This window comes from Elaeis guineensis, chromosome 13 (assembly GCF_000442705.2).
Source record: "Elaeis guineensis isolate ETL-2024a chromosome 13, EG11, whole genome shotgun sequence".
Lineage (NCBI taxonomy): Eukaryota > Viridiplantae > Streptophyta > Magnoliopsida > Arecales > Arecaceae > Elaeis > Elaeis guineensis.
The window spans coordinates 75,678,969-75,697,546 of record NC_026005.2 but is presented as its reverse complement, the minus strand read 5'-3'; the positions used below and the strand labels follow the sequence as shown (position 1 = coordinate 75,697,546).

Below are 18,578 nucleotides of genomic sequence, written 5' to 3'. Positions count from 1 at the left end.
ATTATTTATTAATAAATATTAAATTTTAAAATTAATCAACAAATATAATCAGTGGGTTAAATATTTAATCTTTTAGATCCTTGCATATAAATACCCAACTCAAAATCCAGACTACCGTCTAAGCTTCTAGTTCGGACACTCCAAGGCCAAGCTCCCACGGTTAATTAATAATATAATTACCCTTTTAGACCCTTATATATAAATACCCAGCACAAAACCCAAGTCACCGTCTAAACTTTCCAGTATGGGCACTCCAACCCTCCCACCCGATTGGAGCTCTTCAAGACCGGAAAAAACAGAGGGATAACCGGATAAACATACGAAAGATCAACGGAAGGAAAGACCGAAAAATCGAAAGGTAAGACCTTTTGATAATTTTTTTTGCTTTTCGCTTCATTTCTTCTCATTTCATTCTTCTTTTCTGAGATCTGTGGGGAAGGAGGACATCTGAGTGAGATCGGAGGGGGTTTCTTAGTTTCAGCTGGGTTGTGCATTTTTATGCGAGTTGTGGCGGTGTGAGTTGGTCCTTTGAGGTTTTGAGAGCTTAATCTTGGTAGAAGCATGATATTTTGTCAGAGTAGGAGTAGCGGAAGTCAAAGGGGAGGTCCGAATGGAGGGGAAATTTGTGTCCGAATGGCAATCGGGCTTTGGATTTGAGGGCTGGGGATTTTGGGACGGCAGAGAAGGAAGGATCGTAGGGTTCGTCGCAGGGAGAGGGGGAGTGCTTTCGACAGCTCCTGGACTCCATCGTTGCCCGCCTGCTGCTCCGCTTCTCCACCAGCAGCCTCGCCACGGGCACCTTCGGCGTCACCGTCTGGGAGACATCCTCGTTGTGGGGTCCAACATCCTCGTCGACCACGGAGAGGCACCCACAGGAGACTCAATCGGGTGGGAGGCTTGACGCGAACGAAGGGATGTGGAGGCCAACATCCTCGTCGACGAGTCTCAATCGGGTGGGAGGCTTGACGCCAACGAAGGGCCGAACGGGGAAGCTTGGGCGATGCCACACGGCTGTCTCCTCTTGTTTGCAAACGACCACGTGTCAACACGAAATACTGCCCCATAACCTGTTGATCGTTTTACTATTATAATAATATAGATACGCAGCGGGTGCAGCGGATGGGTTAGGCCCAAAAACCCAACAAAAGCCCAACGGAGGCGGAGAAGCAGGTCCGGAAATCTAACAATATTTCTAATCAGACGGTTGAGAGGCAGCAACATGCTGTTCCCGCTGCACGAATCTGCAGGCGAAGCCTCTTTTTCCCATCCCCCTCTCTCTCTCCCTCTCGCTTCTCCTCCCTAGTCCCTTTCCACCGCCACTGCGCGCCGTCTCTCCCCCTTCGCCGGACGTTGGGTCCGCCGATTTCCAGCGACTCTAGTACTTCCCAAGAGCTAGCTTTTAGGTAGGTCTCTTCAACCGAGATGCCCTGGTTTTGTAGATTTGATGAGTTTTTCCTCACTTTTGCCCTTCGATTTGATTTGAATGGAAGTTGGATTAAATTTGATGCTTATTTCGTTATATTGTTCATTGGTACTATTGGATGTGCGGATGGTTGTATTGTTCCTTGTGGGCACATCAGATGCTTGTTAATTTGCTTCTGCTAAATGTCCATAGAAAATTTGGCGTGCTAATTCTTGTAGCGAAGACGGCATGCGTAATGGTTAGCTCCTAACTAATTGGAGTAGAAGAATTATTGTTAGACAGCCTTGACATGACCTGACAATAGTTGAAAAGATGGTCTTGCAGTGCCACCATTTGACTTTATAATACGTATTGCTGCCTTTCGTATACACTACAGATTTACTGTTATAGTAGAAAAAAGTGGAAATACAACTTTCATATATTAAAGTTTATCATGATTGACTGATGAAAATTAGCTAATTTGAATTTGCACCTCTGTAATCCTTAAGAAATAAAAAATATCACCTTGTTGTATCTTTTTCTTAGTTTTACTCGAACCACCTACTTCCATGATTCTTAAATAATTTGTAGAGTTTTAACTTTTTGGGGCAAACGATGGTTAAACCATCCTTTCATTGAGGAAATGAAGGTGATTAGATCAAAATGAGACAAGCCAAAAGCTTGTCACCTAACAAAAAAAAGAGGAGAGCTGGGAAAAAATAAAAAAGTAGAAACTGATTGAGTGAGCTGAGATTGGCCCAGAAGAACAGAATGAAACACCTCTCCTCAGGTCAACAGCATCCTAGGAGTATTATTCCAGAGCTGGAGTCTTGTCTGGTCTAGTTGAGAGAAGGGGTTTCCTATGCAGAGAACCACTCAGAGGCTGACCACTATGTTGGTGCGCTCTTTTCAACTCTAACTTATGACTCCTCGACTGCCTCAATGCTATGTCTAACACCCCATTTCCAATCCTTTAGTTCCTTTTGTGACAAGTGCTCCATATGGTTGCCGCCGTTAGAATGTCACGCATCCCCCATTCTTCCTTTATTTATGTAAATTTCTTCCTCCAATCATCCCAAAAGTTCTCAAGAGGCGGTATGGTTTCTAATCTTAAATTGCATCCTGTGGATTTGAACAGCTGAATTCTAGAATTAAATAATTGTTATGATGGTAATCATTTTTGGTTCTTCCTGTAAATTTCTTCCTGTAAATAAATGATGGTAATCATTTATGATGGTAATCATTTATCTATGTAAATTTCTTCCTCCAATCATCCCAAAAGTTCTCAAGAGACAGTATGGTTTCTAATCTTAAATTGCATCCTGTAGATTTGAACAGCTGAATTCTAGAATTAAATAATTGTTATGAGGGTAATCATTTTTGGTTATTAGGCTTCTTCTGAAACATTTTATTTTCAGTTTGGATGATGTTCATCAGCCCTGAAGCATAAATATTCTTTATTTCACTTTTTGTTCTGTATGAAAGGCTTTTATATCTATAGATGCCAAACTGATAAGACTATCCTTCTTAAAGAGGCTTTGAACGAAATTTTTTGTCAAATAAAAAGTTTCAAAATGGTAGAAACCTTTTTGACCAAGATCCTGTAAATCCATGATATCATGTTTTCACTCAAAAAAAAAGGGAAATACTCCTCAGATGTTCAAATGGCATGTACTTATTTTTATCAACTTGCAGCAATGAACTGTTTATTTATGCAAGTTACACTCCAATTATCATTCGAGATAAGAAGTCTTCTTACTCAGTTTGGTTTCTAAAGAGCAATGGTCGCATTAGTTAATTTTCTGTGGATGGATCAGAGATATATTATCTCATCTCTCATGATTTAAATGCAGGAAGGTTTCTGACTTTCTATCAATTATCTTGATATGGTGTTTGGAATTTCATATGGTGAATTGTTTCTCATACTTGGAGCTACTGCTGCTCTCATAGGTACTTGGACTCTCTCTCTCTCTCTCTCTCTCTGAGACACACACACACACACACACACACACGTACACACATGAAACAATTATTCTTTCTTGCACGGCATGCATTTAATTTGACTTGATAATCTGATTTCTTTGGATCTCTCATCATTTTTTTCTTTTTTTTTTTGTGTGTGTACTGTGCTCTGCAAGTATCACAAAGTTGTTAAATGTTCTTAGTGTGCTGTTGTTTCTTTTCATTTGGCTAGGGCCCAAAGACCTTCCTATTATTGCAAGAACAGCTGGGAGACTGGCAGGGAGGGCAATAGGGTATGTTCAATTGGCCCGTGGGCAGTTGGAAACTGTTCTGCAGCAATCTCAAGCTAACAAGGTGCTAGTTTTGTCTCTGCTTTTAGTTCCAACTTCCTGTAAACATATGGCTTTTTGGGAGTTTAGAATGATATTCATAATCTATCACCAGCACCACCAATATGAATCATAAAGTGAAAGACCAAAGGAAATAAGCTGTATCCAAACTGTATTTGTAGCTTATGACTTGACAATGGATTTGATATTTGTTTTTTCTTCTTTGAGAAAATTTGCTAGAAAATTCAGTTGGTTTTTACATATATCAGTCAGTGTGTGGATTGACTTTAATCTAGAAATAAGAGTTTGCTTCTTGATATAGTGGACATGTTGCTTCAAATATAAACAACTATTTAAGTTAACTTAGTTTTAAGCTACAAGTTTAAACAATGTTACTTTATACCTCGGTTATTAGCTTGATGGATTGTTTTGATGTTAAATTTATTAAACTTTCAAAATTAGATGCAAAATTTGACCCCAAACCATTTAATATTTTTAGAATCCAAGTGCTATATATGTTTGATCATTTTAATTCAATACTTTGATACACTGTATGTGGAAGAGGGAAGAGCAATGGGCAAACACAGAACTCAGCAGAAAGAATTGAACTGTATTACTTTTAAAAGGGAAATTTTTCGTATTCTAACAATCGTCGAGTATAAATATATCTTTTTAACCTTTTAGGTGCACAAAGAACTTCAAGACACGATTGCTCAATTAGAAGCTATTCGTTATGAAATCCGAAGCATTTCAATCATGAATCCAGCTCCATTCACTCGGAGGTTAGATGGTGAGGGGCCTGCACAAAACAATGGTATGCAGCAATAATTCAATGTTTAAATGATTAGGAATTTTTCCTCTCCCTCTGTTACTCTGCATCATATAGCTTTGTGAAGGCCTTTTCTGAAACAGTACCAGGAAATGACATTGCTGCTAAACCCGAAGGGGATCACAAGCCTGTGATGACAATCCCTAAGGTACATAAAGTCATCTGATTATCCTTCATTAAGAATTATCATTACAGTTTAGAACCTTTGTTGCAATTCAAAACACCCATTCCACTTCTCTTCAGGATATTAATTCGAGTACAGTTTCTTCAAGTCTGCAAAGTCAAGCAGTGGTTTATGCTAGGTTAGCTGAATCCGCAGCTATTAAAACAGCTTCTTCTGCAAGCAGTGGACATGCGGAGAAACTAAATGCTGATGATGGTCACCTAACTATTCTGCCTGTCTCTGCTGAGAGCACAGGGCTACTTCCAAAGCATAGTGGTAAAGATATTATCCTATCACTTCAATCATTATCGGGATACAATGCTCTGTGCGATTAATGGACTAGAACAAGTTGGTTTCTGTTGAAATCTGTGAAGATGCTGGAATATTAATTTAGAAATGCAAATTGAATCTGGTTGAGAAAGTGCACAATTAACTGAAAGACTAAAAATCAGCAGCAGTAAGGCCTAGCCTATTTTGTAGTTCATTTAGAATTGATTTTCATGCAATGAATTTTTAAAAAGGAGGAAAAAAAAAAAGCATTTGTCATGCAGAAACTTCATACATCTAAGACCTTCCAAATTTAGTACAACCCTGACTTTTTGAAGAAATTAGCAAAAGAAACAAATAATCAATCTACTAGATGGCTTCCTGTTGAATCAAACAAGCTGGGGGAAAAAATGCAATTACAAAATTGAGTCCCATTCGCCTTAGCACTTTTAGAAAGCCCCTCTAATTAGTTGACATAGGATGCATCGTATGAATATGAAGCTGGGCTGCTGCCAGCTTGTGCGACTACACGGACCCATCCTCTAAAGCCAATGACAAAGCACATTCTATGTCAGTGTCATTAACTCCCAGAAGTTTCATGGTATGAATTGTTTTCCCGGCAAAAATACTTTTAGCTCTTTATAACATGTCAAAAGCAGCTGCTTGTTGTCTATCTCTCTTTGAGAGACCTCCATCTCACGTCAAATCCTAACTTCAAGTCTGCTTTGAATATTCATGTATTATCTCAAGAACAGTTCAATTTATTTGATAGAAAAATAGCATTAAACTATCGTGTATGCAATGCCCAAAAACTATCATGTTTGTGAAGGATTTGTGAAACTGAGCTCCAAATAGTGGGAGAAGGGGTGATACTTGTAACTATTATTTTTATGGACTTGTTAGTGCGCATGCATTTGTCAAGAACTTTGAGTACTTGTTTTTCTTATTCCCTAAATTTTAAAGGGCATAATTCATTAAGTTTCAGATACTGAGTCAGGTATCATTGAATAAATTTTCATTGCTTTGATGGTAATTGAAGGTGTCCACCCATTCCCAACACTGGTTTTGTTGGAATAGGCGGTAATCAATTTTATACAGGGAGAACTAAACCTCTGTCATACCTAGAAGTCTGAAATAAAGTCTTCTGCATCTCATACATATGATAACTAGTCCCTCCCTCTATTCAGCAAATAATTGGATGATTGTATGTTATTTTGGAGGCATGTTAAATATGTACTGCTTTCTGAATATTAGTTGTGGGGATCTTGATACATTCCTTGAGAATATCTCACTTCGTTTGTTCCATATGATGCGCTTACTTATGCTCTTCCATGATTGTCAACATTTTAGCATAAATGAGCATGATTTATTCTGGTCTGCTGTACCCTTGCTCATAAATTACACTTTATAAATGAAACAGACTCCTGTTATAATTTATTCTGGTCTTCGTTTTTGATAGAGTAACTTTCTATTTAGATGTTCTGGTGGATCAAACTGACTGCTCTCTTCACTTGGTGGTTCCATACTTGATAGTGGCTTATTGTTTTCTGGTTTCTATCAGACATAAATTTACTTTGAAGAGTGTAGCCGTACTTTGCCCTTGACTGGTATTCATGTAGGTTTGGTGTTTCAATTGTTGTTGGCATATCTAATTTCCAGACGTATTAAATGAGCATGAATTTTTTCATTTTTCCTGAGAGTGCACTTTATGGCCTCTCATATGTGCAAGTGCATTTAAAATATCTCTCTTCTAAGGAACCCTTTTTGTTTGTGTAATGTCAGATGAAGCTAGAGGATCTGATATAATGTTAGAAGCAATACTGGAAGCAGAGGTTGCATGTAAAGCCAAGCACTTTTTCTCACAATCTCAAAATCAACTGCCTAATGAATGAAATGGTAATACCTTCAGTCTTCTCACCCTAGGTGGAAGTTTGTATTTGTTTCTGATCTACTGAACATCAGAATAGCAATATATGACAAGGGAAAAATATCCACATGCTTCTATTGGTATATGGACATTGCTGCCTCTTATTAGTTTAGTCAACCAATAGATGGAACGAAGTTTGATAAGAATAAACTGAAGGGAGCATCAATATGTATAAAGGCACCAGCATATCAGGCATAAGCATTTGTTTTTACACCTAGGCATTTAAGCTCATATTTCATCTCTTCCTCTTTGACCATTCTGGAAGTACCTATTATTATATGGGTTTGTATAATGATCTGTTAAAGATAGTTTAATTTGAAAATGAAAGAAAAAGAGAAACATCGTATCAGTATCATATCGTACCAGTCCATATCATATGGTCTTATACATATCATACCAATCAATATCGAACCGATATACTGCATCATACTGTACCGACATTTAGTATGTCAAGTTGTGCTCTATCAAATCGCATACTGATACTATAATAAGATGGTACAGATCTGTGGTCCAGCACCAAAATAGTGAACCTTCTCTGATATCTTAGATAAATAACATGTTCTACAGTCAGACGCATATGTATTAGTACAACTAATCTGCACTCTTCTTTTTTGATTATATGATTGGTCGGCCGGGATCAATGGAACTTCATCACCCTGAATTATTGTCTTTTGGATCAGAGGCAGTCACATATAAAAGTTTCATGAAGCCATTACAACATAGATTGCTATGTCAATATTATGTTTATGTTTGCCCATATTTTTCTTGTCAGTGCATTCTTAGATGATCTGCAGTTTATGTATATTCTTCATTTAACAGCTCCATTAGAATTAAAGAAACATTGTTGTTTATCAGTGTGAATGCTTGTTATGAAGCTCATGTATGTGAAAGTATTATTTCCTTCTTTAGTAATTCACCTTAGAAAATAATTCCAATATTTTTTAAGCCTCAAGGGGTAATTCCTTTCGTGCTATATGTAATAGTCGTGCAAGGAAATCGTGACAACCTGTAACTAAATGTAAATATTTCTGTTGCAGTTCGTTGAAGCATATGGTGAATATGGATCTGGGCTCAAATTCAATATCATCCACTCAACATGTTCCAAACTACAATTTCTCCTTCCCAAGAGGAGGCGGTAGTTCAATTAGGTTGCTAAAGATTACCAAGCCAGTTCAGTTTTGTAAATTCTTTGGGGAAGGAAAAAGAAATGATACAGATGCTACCCTCTGCACATTTGAAATAGTTTGTTGGCATTAACAGTTTTGACCATCAAAGGCTGGATTTATTATGACCGGGGCAATTTCTTGTGCTCGTGCTGATATGATTGATGGTGTGGTTTGTCCGGGTTATTTTTGCACTCGGAAGATTCACATTTATTTTCATTAAAAAGATCAGCAAATGATGCAATTTATGCCTGTAAAGAATATGTTCATGTGTGTCTGGTTAGACACTTTGGTAAAGGCTAGAGCACTGCGGTTGTCATTTTTAATTGAGTCTTCCGACTATTTTTTTGCGCTCAACTTTAGAAGGCCCAACCTGCCTACAGAAGCAAACACCCACTTCAAGATATCAATGCGTCAAAATTCTCTTTTTTCTCAAGACTAAACAATTTCCTTTCCAGGAAGGCTCTTAATGTTGCACACGTTAGCGGGAGTAGCTCCGGTGGAACAGCAGAGTTCAGACAGCAGTTAGGACGCAAGAACCGGACATCTAAAACTGGGCAGATGGAAAGAAATACGTAATGACGGCACGAGCGCGATATTCTGCTACATGGATCAAGCTGGTAATGTGTTTTTATCCGTGATGCTAAGCCTTCTATTTATCATCAGCAGAGCACAGGATCCAAACACTTTAACTGACCAAATGATCCAACAAGGTCTAAATATCATGCATATCAAACCTCACCAATGAAATGGATATGCGACAACTAGAGCTACAAAATCACAGTAAACTAGAAAAATACATAATCAAGTCTTCAGGAAGCCCCGTAACGGACGATACCACTAGCAGAAATTTCTCTCCAAATTCCTATTCACTACCATTAACAGGAGTTCCAATAATAAGAGAGTTCCATCCCATCCTTCTCAAATAAAGGTGATATTTTACACCCTAGATCTGCAAGACATGGGGAATCTAGTAGTAGTAAACGACCTCTCTAGAAACATGACACTGTAATCCATCCAAGCCTCCAGATGGTTAAGTTCTTAGGAGGCCGATCATGGCGAAGGTTCTGACATTTAGATGAGAAGCTTCTCAATGGCGTCCTGCATTACATCAAGGTAAGTGATCACTAATAAGCAAATATCACAAAGCAATATTACAAATTAAATACGAGGGCATAATTAGAAACCCACCTTGAGTTGTTGTATCTGGGACTTCAACTGGCTACCTTCATTGCTAGTCACTGAGCAAGCAATAACAGGTCTCGTGACTCCACAAGCTCTGCCGAGTGCCTGTTTCGAAGGAACAAACACGTAGGGAACATTCTGGCATGATGAAAAAGAGGTAATTTAGTAATCATAGCAGAATACTTTTGTAAACACAAAGTTCATGGCTGATACTGTCAGGCTACTGATTTATAAAATCAGTTAAACAAAAAATGAAACTTTGTATTCCAATTTTCATTTGACACATTAAAAACTACACACTATACAGTGAGCTACAAAGTTCATAGCAAGTAACTGCTGATATGTCTTGGCATGATGGTTGGATATCCTAACAAACAATAGATAAGACAAGGTGGCGGAGTAGAATAACTTGCTCGGATGGTAGTCACCAGTGTTACAAGAGATCTGCTCTATAATAGACACAAGAATGATTACTAATCAATAGAGGACTCACACCAGAAATTTTCATGAAATAGATGTCCAACTCATGATCCACAGGGAACAAAAGGAAATAATAAGCATATGATTAGGCATAACTAACAAATCTAGGTGCTATTTCAGATGGCCAGATTTTATGTGAGAAAATACAGCAAAATAGGAATTTTAGATTTTATGTAACACCACTACACACAGGCTGGCTCACTTCTAAGCTGGGCTTCCACTTAAAAATTTGAATACATTAATAGCATCATCAGTCCTCACTAATATTTTTGCGACTCATTGTTCGAAATTCCAATACAAACATGGAAAAAAAAAATGCCAATAGAGGTATCCATTTTCTTTCACGGTTCAAAAACACCTCTTCCACTGGCATCAATACAAACTGAGCAAGCATATCGCAATGTGCCCAATCATTGAGTAATCCATCCATTGAGTACAATGCTGATTCCCAGCATTTATCAAAATTATTTTTGATCATAAGTTCATGTTTTAAAATATCTTGAGACTATTGATTTCTTTTATGATTGAAATCATTATACAAAAATATACGACCACCTCTGAATCAAGTGCATGTCTAGCATGTCTGCTATTAATTTTCATAAACTCGTCGTGTAAAGATGAAATGAACATGCTTTGAAATAACAAAGTTATGTGGAAAGTCGCGTGTGTTCTAAGGTGAACTTGCTAAGTACATATGGTATTAGATGTCAGGACAAGAAAGTAATCATACACCAATAACCTGCAGAATCCTCCGAACTTCGTGAACATATATCATCAGCCAAGCCAATTCAGATTGTATAGGTGACTCCAGCTCTAAAGAGCTTATAATCTGGATTTACCGATTAACTTTAACTGTTGATACCAAAATTGAACAAATATCATAAATGATACCTATGAAATTTATTTTAGCCTGGCAGAGAATAGTCTGCGATGTGCCATTCGACTATACATACAAATACTAATACAATCATAAATCTAGACCCTTAGATATGTTTGCTGATGTCATCTGAGTACTAAGTGGATGATAAAGAAAGTGCTTGAAAAGATTTTGTGTTAATAAGGTTAGGTGTACCATCTATTTGGAGACAAGCCATGCTTTCTGATTGAAAACTTTTATGTAATTCTATACTGCACCAACCTCCCCAACAAATTATGATGCTTTTCATCTCGCATACATCAACTTAACCAACAGACTGCACTCTTTGCACTCCCAAACATCAGGTGTTATGGAATAGATTCACTTGCAAATGTGCTCAATCAGTATAATGGAGACTGTATTTCACATCTAACTGTTACATGTACAATTTGTGCAACCGACTAAACATAAGTAGGGTCATAACTATTATGCAGGATTTAATGATCTTATGCATGCCTAATTATGCAATTTGTTGGAGCCCTCACCTGTGCACCCTGAAAATCTGAGCCATACAAAAATATGTTACAGAAGGCCAAGATCATCAAAAAGAAGATGGTGAAGTAGTACAAAGATTGTAAGGCTTCCAAAATTGATTATTCTGGTTCACAAGTGAATACTTGATGAACTTTTTTTTCTACATATAAACAGCCGTCATGGGGATTTTTCATAGAGAAACCACCAAACTAGGAACCTTTTCACTACCAAGAGTTCGGGTTTAGGGACCACTTGAAGTTACTTGGAGGGTGGAAATTTACTTTATCTTATAAAAATTTAGGCTGTTCACTGGCGTTTGTGCCCTTTAGTAGTCATCTCAACTCCCACATACAGTCCAGAAGTAAAAATAACAGCAGCAGTTATAACAAGAATATTCAATTAATAAAGCATCAGAGAAAATATATACCTTATCCTCTGCAAGCAAGGGAAGATGGAGAAGAATTTCAAGTGGCTCTGTATCCGCCGCCATCACAACAAACTCGGAGATGCCCCTGTTCAGAGTCTTCGTCGCTGTACAAACAAAGAATCAAAATCCAAATACAGACATTAAACAATACATATAAGTAGCCAAAAAACACTAAAAATCAATTTTTTTTCTTTTTAATGCGTTAAAATCCCAACTTTTTTCTTTTTGTTGCGTCAAAATTCAAACTTTTTAAAAGAAAAGCATCAAAAAGAGAAACAGAAGCAAAGGAAAAATATTGATGAGCGAGATTGCCACCTTCATTAGCTCCCTTCTTGAGCTGCTTGTAGTTGGCCGCTTGCTGGACGAGATCCAATATGGTTATCGTCAGTTGAGCGTCGGCCAAAGGATACGCCTTTGGATTCACGACTTCGGTGGCCTAAAGAGAGTGAAACGATGAAGGGTTAGAACAAAGTATATCAATTAATGTACCAAGAGAAGCGACGATACAAACAAAGATCAACAATAAACCGAGAATTAAAAAAACATTAAAAAGGAGTGCTTTAGGAAGAAAAACATGAATAGAAACACTAACAATGGAAAGCAAACAAGGGGCAAAGAGAGGAGAAGGGAGAAGAGAGTGGGAGGAATAGATCTATCACCATTTTCTGGCTCTGGAAGGTGTTCGACTGTTGTTCTCTGTTCTCGGCGGAAAGGAGAGAAGGCTCTAAAACCCTTCCGCTCCCGGTCTTTAAGTATTGGCCCGAACACGTGTGCCCTAATTATTTAGGCGATAACATGCTCGCCCGCAACGTTGTAACCTAAAAGGGGCATTTGATAGATGGTTGGCATTAGCTTTGGGGTCTTTTCGTCACATACCAATAAAAATAAATAAATAAATAAGAGAAAGAAAACATTATTAGCTTTAGGGTCCTTGTGGTTACTGTAAACGGATTATAAGGGTGTTATTTCATTGTCTGCATTACTAAATGCAGTAATTATAATTCTGTATTTGTATTTACAAGATTCTACTCTTTTGTGTTTAGTTTGCTTAATCCAAAATGAGTGTGATTACTTGCAACGACAAAATTATCTTCATTGATGTTATTATATCATTATAACATTGTCACACTATATAATTCTGATAATATTATATCAAAAATATTTATAAAAATATATAGTATAGTATATATCACTATATAGCATAATATATTGTTTGATGTAATGATATGCATCACAATTCAAAGTTATCTTATAGTATTACACTAGTATGAGACCCGCGCTACACAGCGAGCCTTAACAAAATAGAAAGCAAAATGAAATAAATCTTCAATCTTTAATGTCTTTGGAATGATCATCTGAACTGCATAAATATTATAGAAAATCATTAAAAATATAATGAAATTATAAAGATTTTATCATGAAATAATATGAGAAATAAAATGTCAAAATATTTTGGACGTAATTTTTTTGCCGACGGTAATGTTGGCGACTCCCTGCATAGTTAATAAAATTTATTTGTATTTTATTTTTCAAAAATAAATTTTGAGTAATTAAAATATATTATTGTTCTGTACTTGATGTTCTTCGTAAGAAAATAGTTTTTTGAAAAAGTTCACGCCAAACTTATTTTCGAGAAGTTGAAAAAGTGGGTTCCTCTAGCATTTGAGACATAGAAGATGTAGCTGCAGAGCTTCTAGGCAAATTAATTGGATCAGATTCATTATCCTAAAAAATATTTGTCATTTTGAAAGTATGATCATTATCATCAAATCTTTGCAAGCCAAACATAACTTGGAAGATATAAGTGACACTGAGAATTTTCTTGATCACAGTTGGAAGAGTGAATCCGTCAAATTTTGCATCTATTGCAAGATTAAGCATTAGAATAGCTATCAATTGCCGCACTAATTTTTTGAATATAATATAATTTATTGTTTCAGTTATGTCCTCAACAATAGCATTCAAGTTGTACCTAATAGATTCAATTGAATGAAAATAAATTTTTATATTTAAAATATATATCTATTCAAAAGAAAAAATGATAATCAAAAAGATATTATGATAATACTATGGCACTAAAGATTGGTCATTTTTATTGCATTGATTACACCAGAATGTGTCACCGTAAACTACAGTTATAACATGTTTTGTACCACCATCCATGAGAAATATCAATTTTTTTAAGAATAGCTTTACATGTAAATTTTATCCCCTAAAATAAAAAAGAATACTTTAAGTTTTCTAAAAATAATATTATAATTTATTGATTATTTTGAACTATACCTAAAAAGGATGCGGATTCAATTCCAGTAAATCTCAGATTGTTTTTCTATTTACAGTAGCTTCATATTGAGGATTGACAATAATTTGTTGTCCCTTCTCTGCAAATTCAATCGGAGCAACTTGTGCTTCCATTCTATACAAAAATTAACAATCGTGCTTAAATTATTATATCTAGCTGTTGTTTTATTTAAAGCATAATATCAGTTCCTTTATGTCCTAACTTATTTTGATACTCTATTATTTTTTGTATTTGTATATCCATATAGAATCTTAATGCCGAGTATATCGATAGGCATATTTTTTCTATAAATATAAACAATACAAAACATTCTCTAATGATGATATTATTTTTTTAAAATTAATAATATTATAAAATAAAGATCATCTTTATATATCCGTATGGTCATGTCTGCCAAAATAACGATAACCATTCCATCCCTCTCCTTTGCATGGACAATATCTTCATTAATTTCTTTGGCATATTTAGCCTATAAAGTAACCAGTATATTCTGCATGATAAGGAATATATGTTCCATTGATTTAAAAATATGTGGATATTTATAAATGCTAATGAACACATATGATAAACAAAATGGTATTTAGGTTGATATACATAACCTTAAATTTTCTATCTCCAAGTTTCTTTTATAAACCATTTTTTGTCTAACATAAATTAGCTTGAGAGATCCAACAGTAATGTTGTGACCAATAACATCTGCAAAATAAAAAGAAGAATGTAATTTTTTTTAAAAAAAAAGAAGGATAAAATTTATATGTACCTATCAAATAAAGATCATTAACACTTCTCTCCATCAATTTATCAAATCGATAAAATTAAATTTTTGAATCAGTATGGAGCTGTCATTATCATTGATTTGTCGTATGCTTGTCCATCTATTTATATAGATGATATATTGATGCATAGTAGCTTGAAATTTCTTTTTGTTTGATATAACATTAAATTTTTCAAAAGTATATATACTTCCTTCAACGATAGAACTCTTGAATTGTTTAGCATATTTCTTACAAACTGATGTCTATATAGTACTCCCCTATATCCCTCGATTCCAAAAAAGGGTTAGTATAAAATTTATAATTATGAATAAAATATTTCAAATAGTAGTATTGGTTTTAATTTATAATTATGAATAAAATATTTCAAACAGTAGTATTGGTATTTTAATCTTCTCATCAATTGAGATACAGTCAACGCTTAATAGCTGATTGTTGGCATTAAGATTTATCAAATCCCAAATCTTTGCGATCTTGACTTTGATCTTTCAATTTTATCTCTATAACGACAAATCTGATAGTAAAGTATATTCCATATTTTTTTTATTTTTTGCAACAAAAAAATACTATAATATATTAGATATATATATATATATATGCATAGATATAAATATTAGAAAATTGATGAAATCACAAAGAAATGATATTTTTTATCACACAATACCTAAAGGTAAGTCTGAGAAGATTTCTTTATAAACTATATTTTTTATATAATTTTTGAATCCTGCATACTCATTATTTATCAAAATTATAAATCTATTATATGTCGTGATATGCGAGAATGCAACATAGAGCTAACCATGGCAAAATACTGGACTGACATGTATAGCCCAACTTTAGTTAATATTTGACCTTGACTTTTATTAATAGCTATAGCATAATAGAGTCTCACCAAAAATCATCTTTTTTTGAAAATGAATGGCTATTTCATCTCCATAACCTGCATCATGATGTGAGGAATATAAACTCTAGTACCGATGTGGTTGTCTGTAATAATTTTTGCTTCAATAATTTTTCTTGTTAGATGAATCGCTATCAATCCGTTCCATTATAGAGTCCCACATTTTAATTGATATTTTATAATAACATTATTGAAGCACCTTTTTTTAATCTCAACTCATGATGTAGAATATTATTAAATTTTAAAGAATTTAAAAATTCAATCAGATAAAGAACATCTTCAATGATAGTGTCTATTGACATTTTGTATATCATGTCAAAGCTTAAATATATCTTTTCTTTGCCTGGAACCAAGAAAAGCAAGTAACTATTTATTTCATCAATTATTTCATTTATAGATATAATAGTAGCCCTTTCTTTTAGATATGTTGCATCAGCAAAGTTGTCCTCAAAATTTACATAAACTTTTGAAGCAATATTTTGAATATAATCTTTATCTATTTTTATGAGCAAATTATCCGAAATTCTAATCTATGTTGGTTTCTCTTCTTCTTCTTCTAGTGTAATAGTAGAAACTTTTTCGTTCCCAATATCCAAAATTCATTTACTAAAATTAGCCAATGTTATTTTGGAATCTTCATTGATATTGTTATTCAATAATCTCATATTCATTGTCAGAACAAAAATTTTATAGTTGTTCCATAAATATGACCGACTTACTGATGCATCAACTATTTTGGCTCTACCTCCGCCAACAACAACCGATAAAATTTGCCTAAAATCTCCTCCAAGAAGTACAGTTCTACCGTCAAACAATTTTTTCTATCCATGCAAATTATTATTCTGTAGATTATCTTTTAACGATCTGTCAAATGTTTCAAAATAATTTGTATGATTCATTAAAGCTTCATCCCAAACTATTAAACTTATAGATTCAATTAATTTTATGAGCTGAATCCTCTTTTTTTATTTTATATGTAGAACATTCATTAACTTGAATTAGTATTTCAAATCTTGAATGTACGGTTCGCCCACCAGACAATAAAAATGATGCTATTTCTGAAGAAGATACGGTCAACATAATTTTTTCCTCTGATCTGATATTTGAAATGATTGTTTGCCAGAGAAAAATTTTATCTGTTCTCCATAATCATATACAAAAATATTCTGCCTTTATTTTCATTAATAGCATCCAATACATATTCATAGATCTTTTTTTGTTTCTCATTTAATTTTTTAAATAATGATGAATGTTCCTCTTGTAATTCATATATATCATAATCTAATTCTTCTCTTAACAACCTATTATTTAATTCTTCAGTTATAATCCTATTCGACATTAGAAAATTATAATTCGACAGAGAACAAGCATTTTTATCAAATAATTCTTTCAAATCAAATAAAACATAGTTTTTAACCATGATTTTAGAATTTGAAGATTAGAAAGCTATATTATATCTCTAAGTTTACTGATGATGTCATTCGAAAAAAAATTTTAGTGCATTTTCAATAATTTCTTTGGCTTAGCTACTTCATAATAAACGATCAAGATAATGAACAGCTATCTTAATTTTGATGATATTGCCTAATAAGAAGTTTCATACAATACTTCATGTCATTCCTTATCATCATTCAATAAACTAAGTATGTTACATGCAAGTAGGAATGTTGGATGGATAATAGAATTTATACTTTTAATCTCATCATAATTTTTTGACCCTTTCACCACATTCAGAAGTATTCTTAAATAATATAATTCACAAGAGCTAGGATGAATATAAACAATCTAACCTGTTTGATTTCAATTTTCTTCTTGCCCAGATTTTATCTTTAGAATTTCATACCCATTTTATAGAAAATTTAGCATAAGTTAAATGTAGAGTATCATCATATGTTTTATTGGTTCTCATCCATTTTGTAAACATAGCTTTACATACATCATTTCTTCCAAGAATAGATATTAGATTCTGATTCTCATGATAGTTATTCTATTCATAAACGGAAGATCACAACCAATCGTTCAATAGTTGATTTTCTAAAGTGAATATCAAATAAAAATAATCTCTATATAGCTTCATATACTAATAAATATCTACAGTCAAGATATGTCTTAATCTCATCAACTTGCTCATATTGTTGCTCTCTGGTGTTGTCGTTAACTAATACTTTTTCTGTCATAACAGCTCTTATTCTGTCAACTCTTTTATTAACATATTTAAATAGATATTTGATCAACCTCGACTTATTATACCATTCTACATTTATATGCATTTGATGACATACAATTAAATCTAAATTATATAGAATAACAAATTTATTATCAAGCATTATTCCATTTTTGATAGCATAGTGGCCATCATTTTTTTTCTATAAATAGCAAATCTATTTTCATCGATCATTATTTGATTCTAGAGTTTTTTTGAATAATAACCTTTGCCCATACACGGCGATCTAGGATTATCTACACCGCATGAATCATGCATCATAAATTTTATAATATAATCATAGGCTATAGGATCAATCAATCTATCAGATAATTTTGCACTAATAATAGAATTAATATCCTCTACTGTTGGATATTTGTATTTTGATTTCAACCAGAGTACGATATGAACATGTGGCAAATCCTGCTTTTGAAATTCTATTGTATATAATACTGCAAAAGACATCAAAAATGGATACAATTGTTTTTCCAAAATGATGCTTCTTCGTTATGTTTGACATTAATTCTTCGAGTTTCATTTTGAAAACTCAGCTAACAATGTCAGATCTATATTTAGATCTTTGACAAGAAATTATCTTTAAAGCATCTTGAATCTCAACCCATTGTAATAAATAAATCAAAATGTCCATGCCATCTATAAATCGTGATCACATCTTGATAATTCTAAATCATATATCTTGGGCTATCAGTAAAATTTGATGATAATATGATTCTTTTTTTGATTGCATTTCCGTCAACATCACCATGAATCACTGCATCTTTAATTTTTTGATAAATTTTTAAACATAAATCTTTTTGATTTCTTCTGATATAATCCAATCTCTCTTCTTCAATACATGAAAAAGTATCAACTAT

At 34.0% G+C, this 18,578-nt stretch overlaps 2 protein-coding genes across 7 annotated transcripts; one reads left to right on the top strand and one right to left on the bottom strand.

Moving 5' to 3' along the window:
* Positions 1-209: 209 nt before the first annotated feature.
* LOC105055904 (uncharacterized) lies at positions 210-8,167 on the top strand. 6 transcript variants are annotated; one of them, XM_010937923.3, is made up of 8 exons: positions 210-358; positions 3,256-3,352; positions 3,597-3,718; positions 4,378-4,507; positions 4,606-4,670; positions 4,766-4,961; positions 6,735-6,848; positions 7,917-8,167. In XM_010937923.3, exons 2-7 carry the CDS (start codon positions 3,289-3,291, stop codon positions 6,842-6,844), a joined length of 687 nt encoding a protein of 228 aa, XP_010936225.2. In that variant the 5' UTR covers positions 210-358; positions 3,256-3,288; the 3' UTR covers positions 6,845-6,848; positions 7,917-8,167. The 6 variants fall into 6 exon arrangements, with proteins under 6 accessions (XP_010936225.2, XP_073103507.1, XP_010936226.2 ...); XM_073247406.1 differs by having other exon boundaries at positions 239-358; positions 3,260-3,352; XM_010937924.4 differs by lacking the exon at positions 210-358 and adding an exon at positions 365-1,403 and having other exon boundaries at positions 3,260-3,352.
* A 576-nt stretch (positions 8,168-8,743) lies between these two features.
* Positions 8,744-12,336, bottom strand: LOC105055906 (uncharacterized). Its single transcript, XM_010937927.4, has 5 exons — positions 12,184-12,336; positions 11,840-11,960; positions 11,525-11,628; positions 9,234-9,365; positions 8,744-9,143 (listed from the first exon to the last, which is right to left on the bottom strand). The coding sequence occupies exons 1-5, from the start codon at positions 12,184-12,186 to the stop codon at positions 9,117-9,119; spliced, it is 387 nt and encodes a 128-aa protein (XP_010936229.1). The 5' UTR covers positions 12,187-12,336; the 3' UTR covers positions 8,744-9,116.
* Positions 12,337-18,578: the final 6,242 nt, after the last annotated feature.

Bases quoted from the DNA above. Each gene is read 5' to 3' on its own strand.
- LOC105055906 (XM_010937927.4), bottom strand. The intron at 9,366-11,524 runs GTATATATTTTC...TCATCATGCCAG, and splicing joins CCTTGCTTGCAGAGGATAAG to AATGTTCCCTACGTGTTTGT. The intron at 9,144-9,233 runs GTGGGTTTCTAA...GATGTAATGCAG, and splicing joins CCCAGATACAACAACTCAAG to GACGCCATTGAGAAGCTTCT.
- LOC105055904 (XM_010937923.3), top strand. From the start codon at position 3,289: ATGGTGTTTGGAATTTCATATGGTGAATTGTTTCTCATACTTGGAGCT. The intron at 4,671-4,765 runs GTACATAAAGTC...ACTTCTCTTCAG, and splicing joins CTGTGATGACAATCCCTAAG to GATATTAATTCGAGTACAGT. The intron at 4,962-6,734 runs GTAAAGATATTA...GTGTAATGTCAG, and splicing joins GCTACTTCCAAAGCATAGTG to ATGAAGCTAGAGGATCTGAT.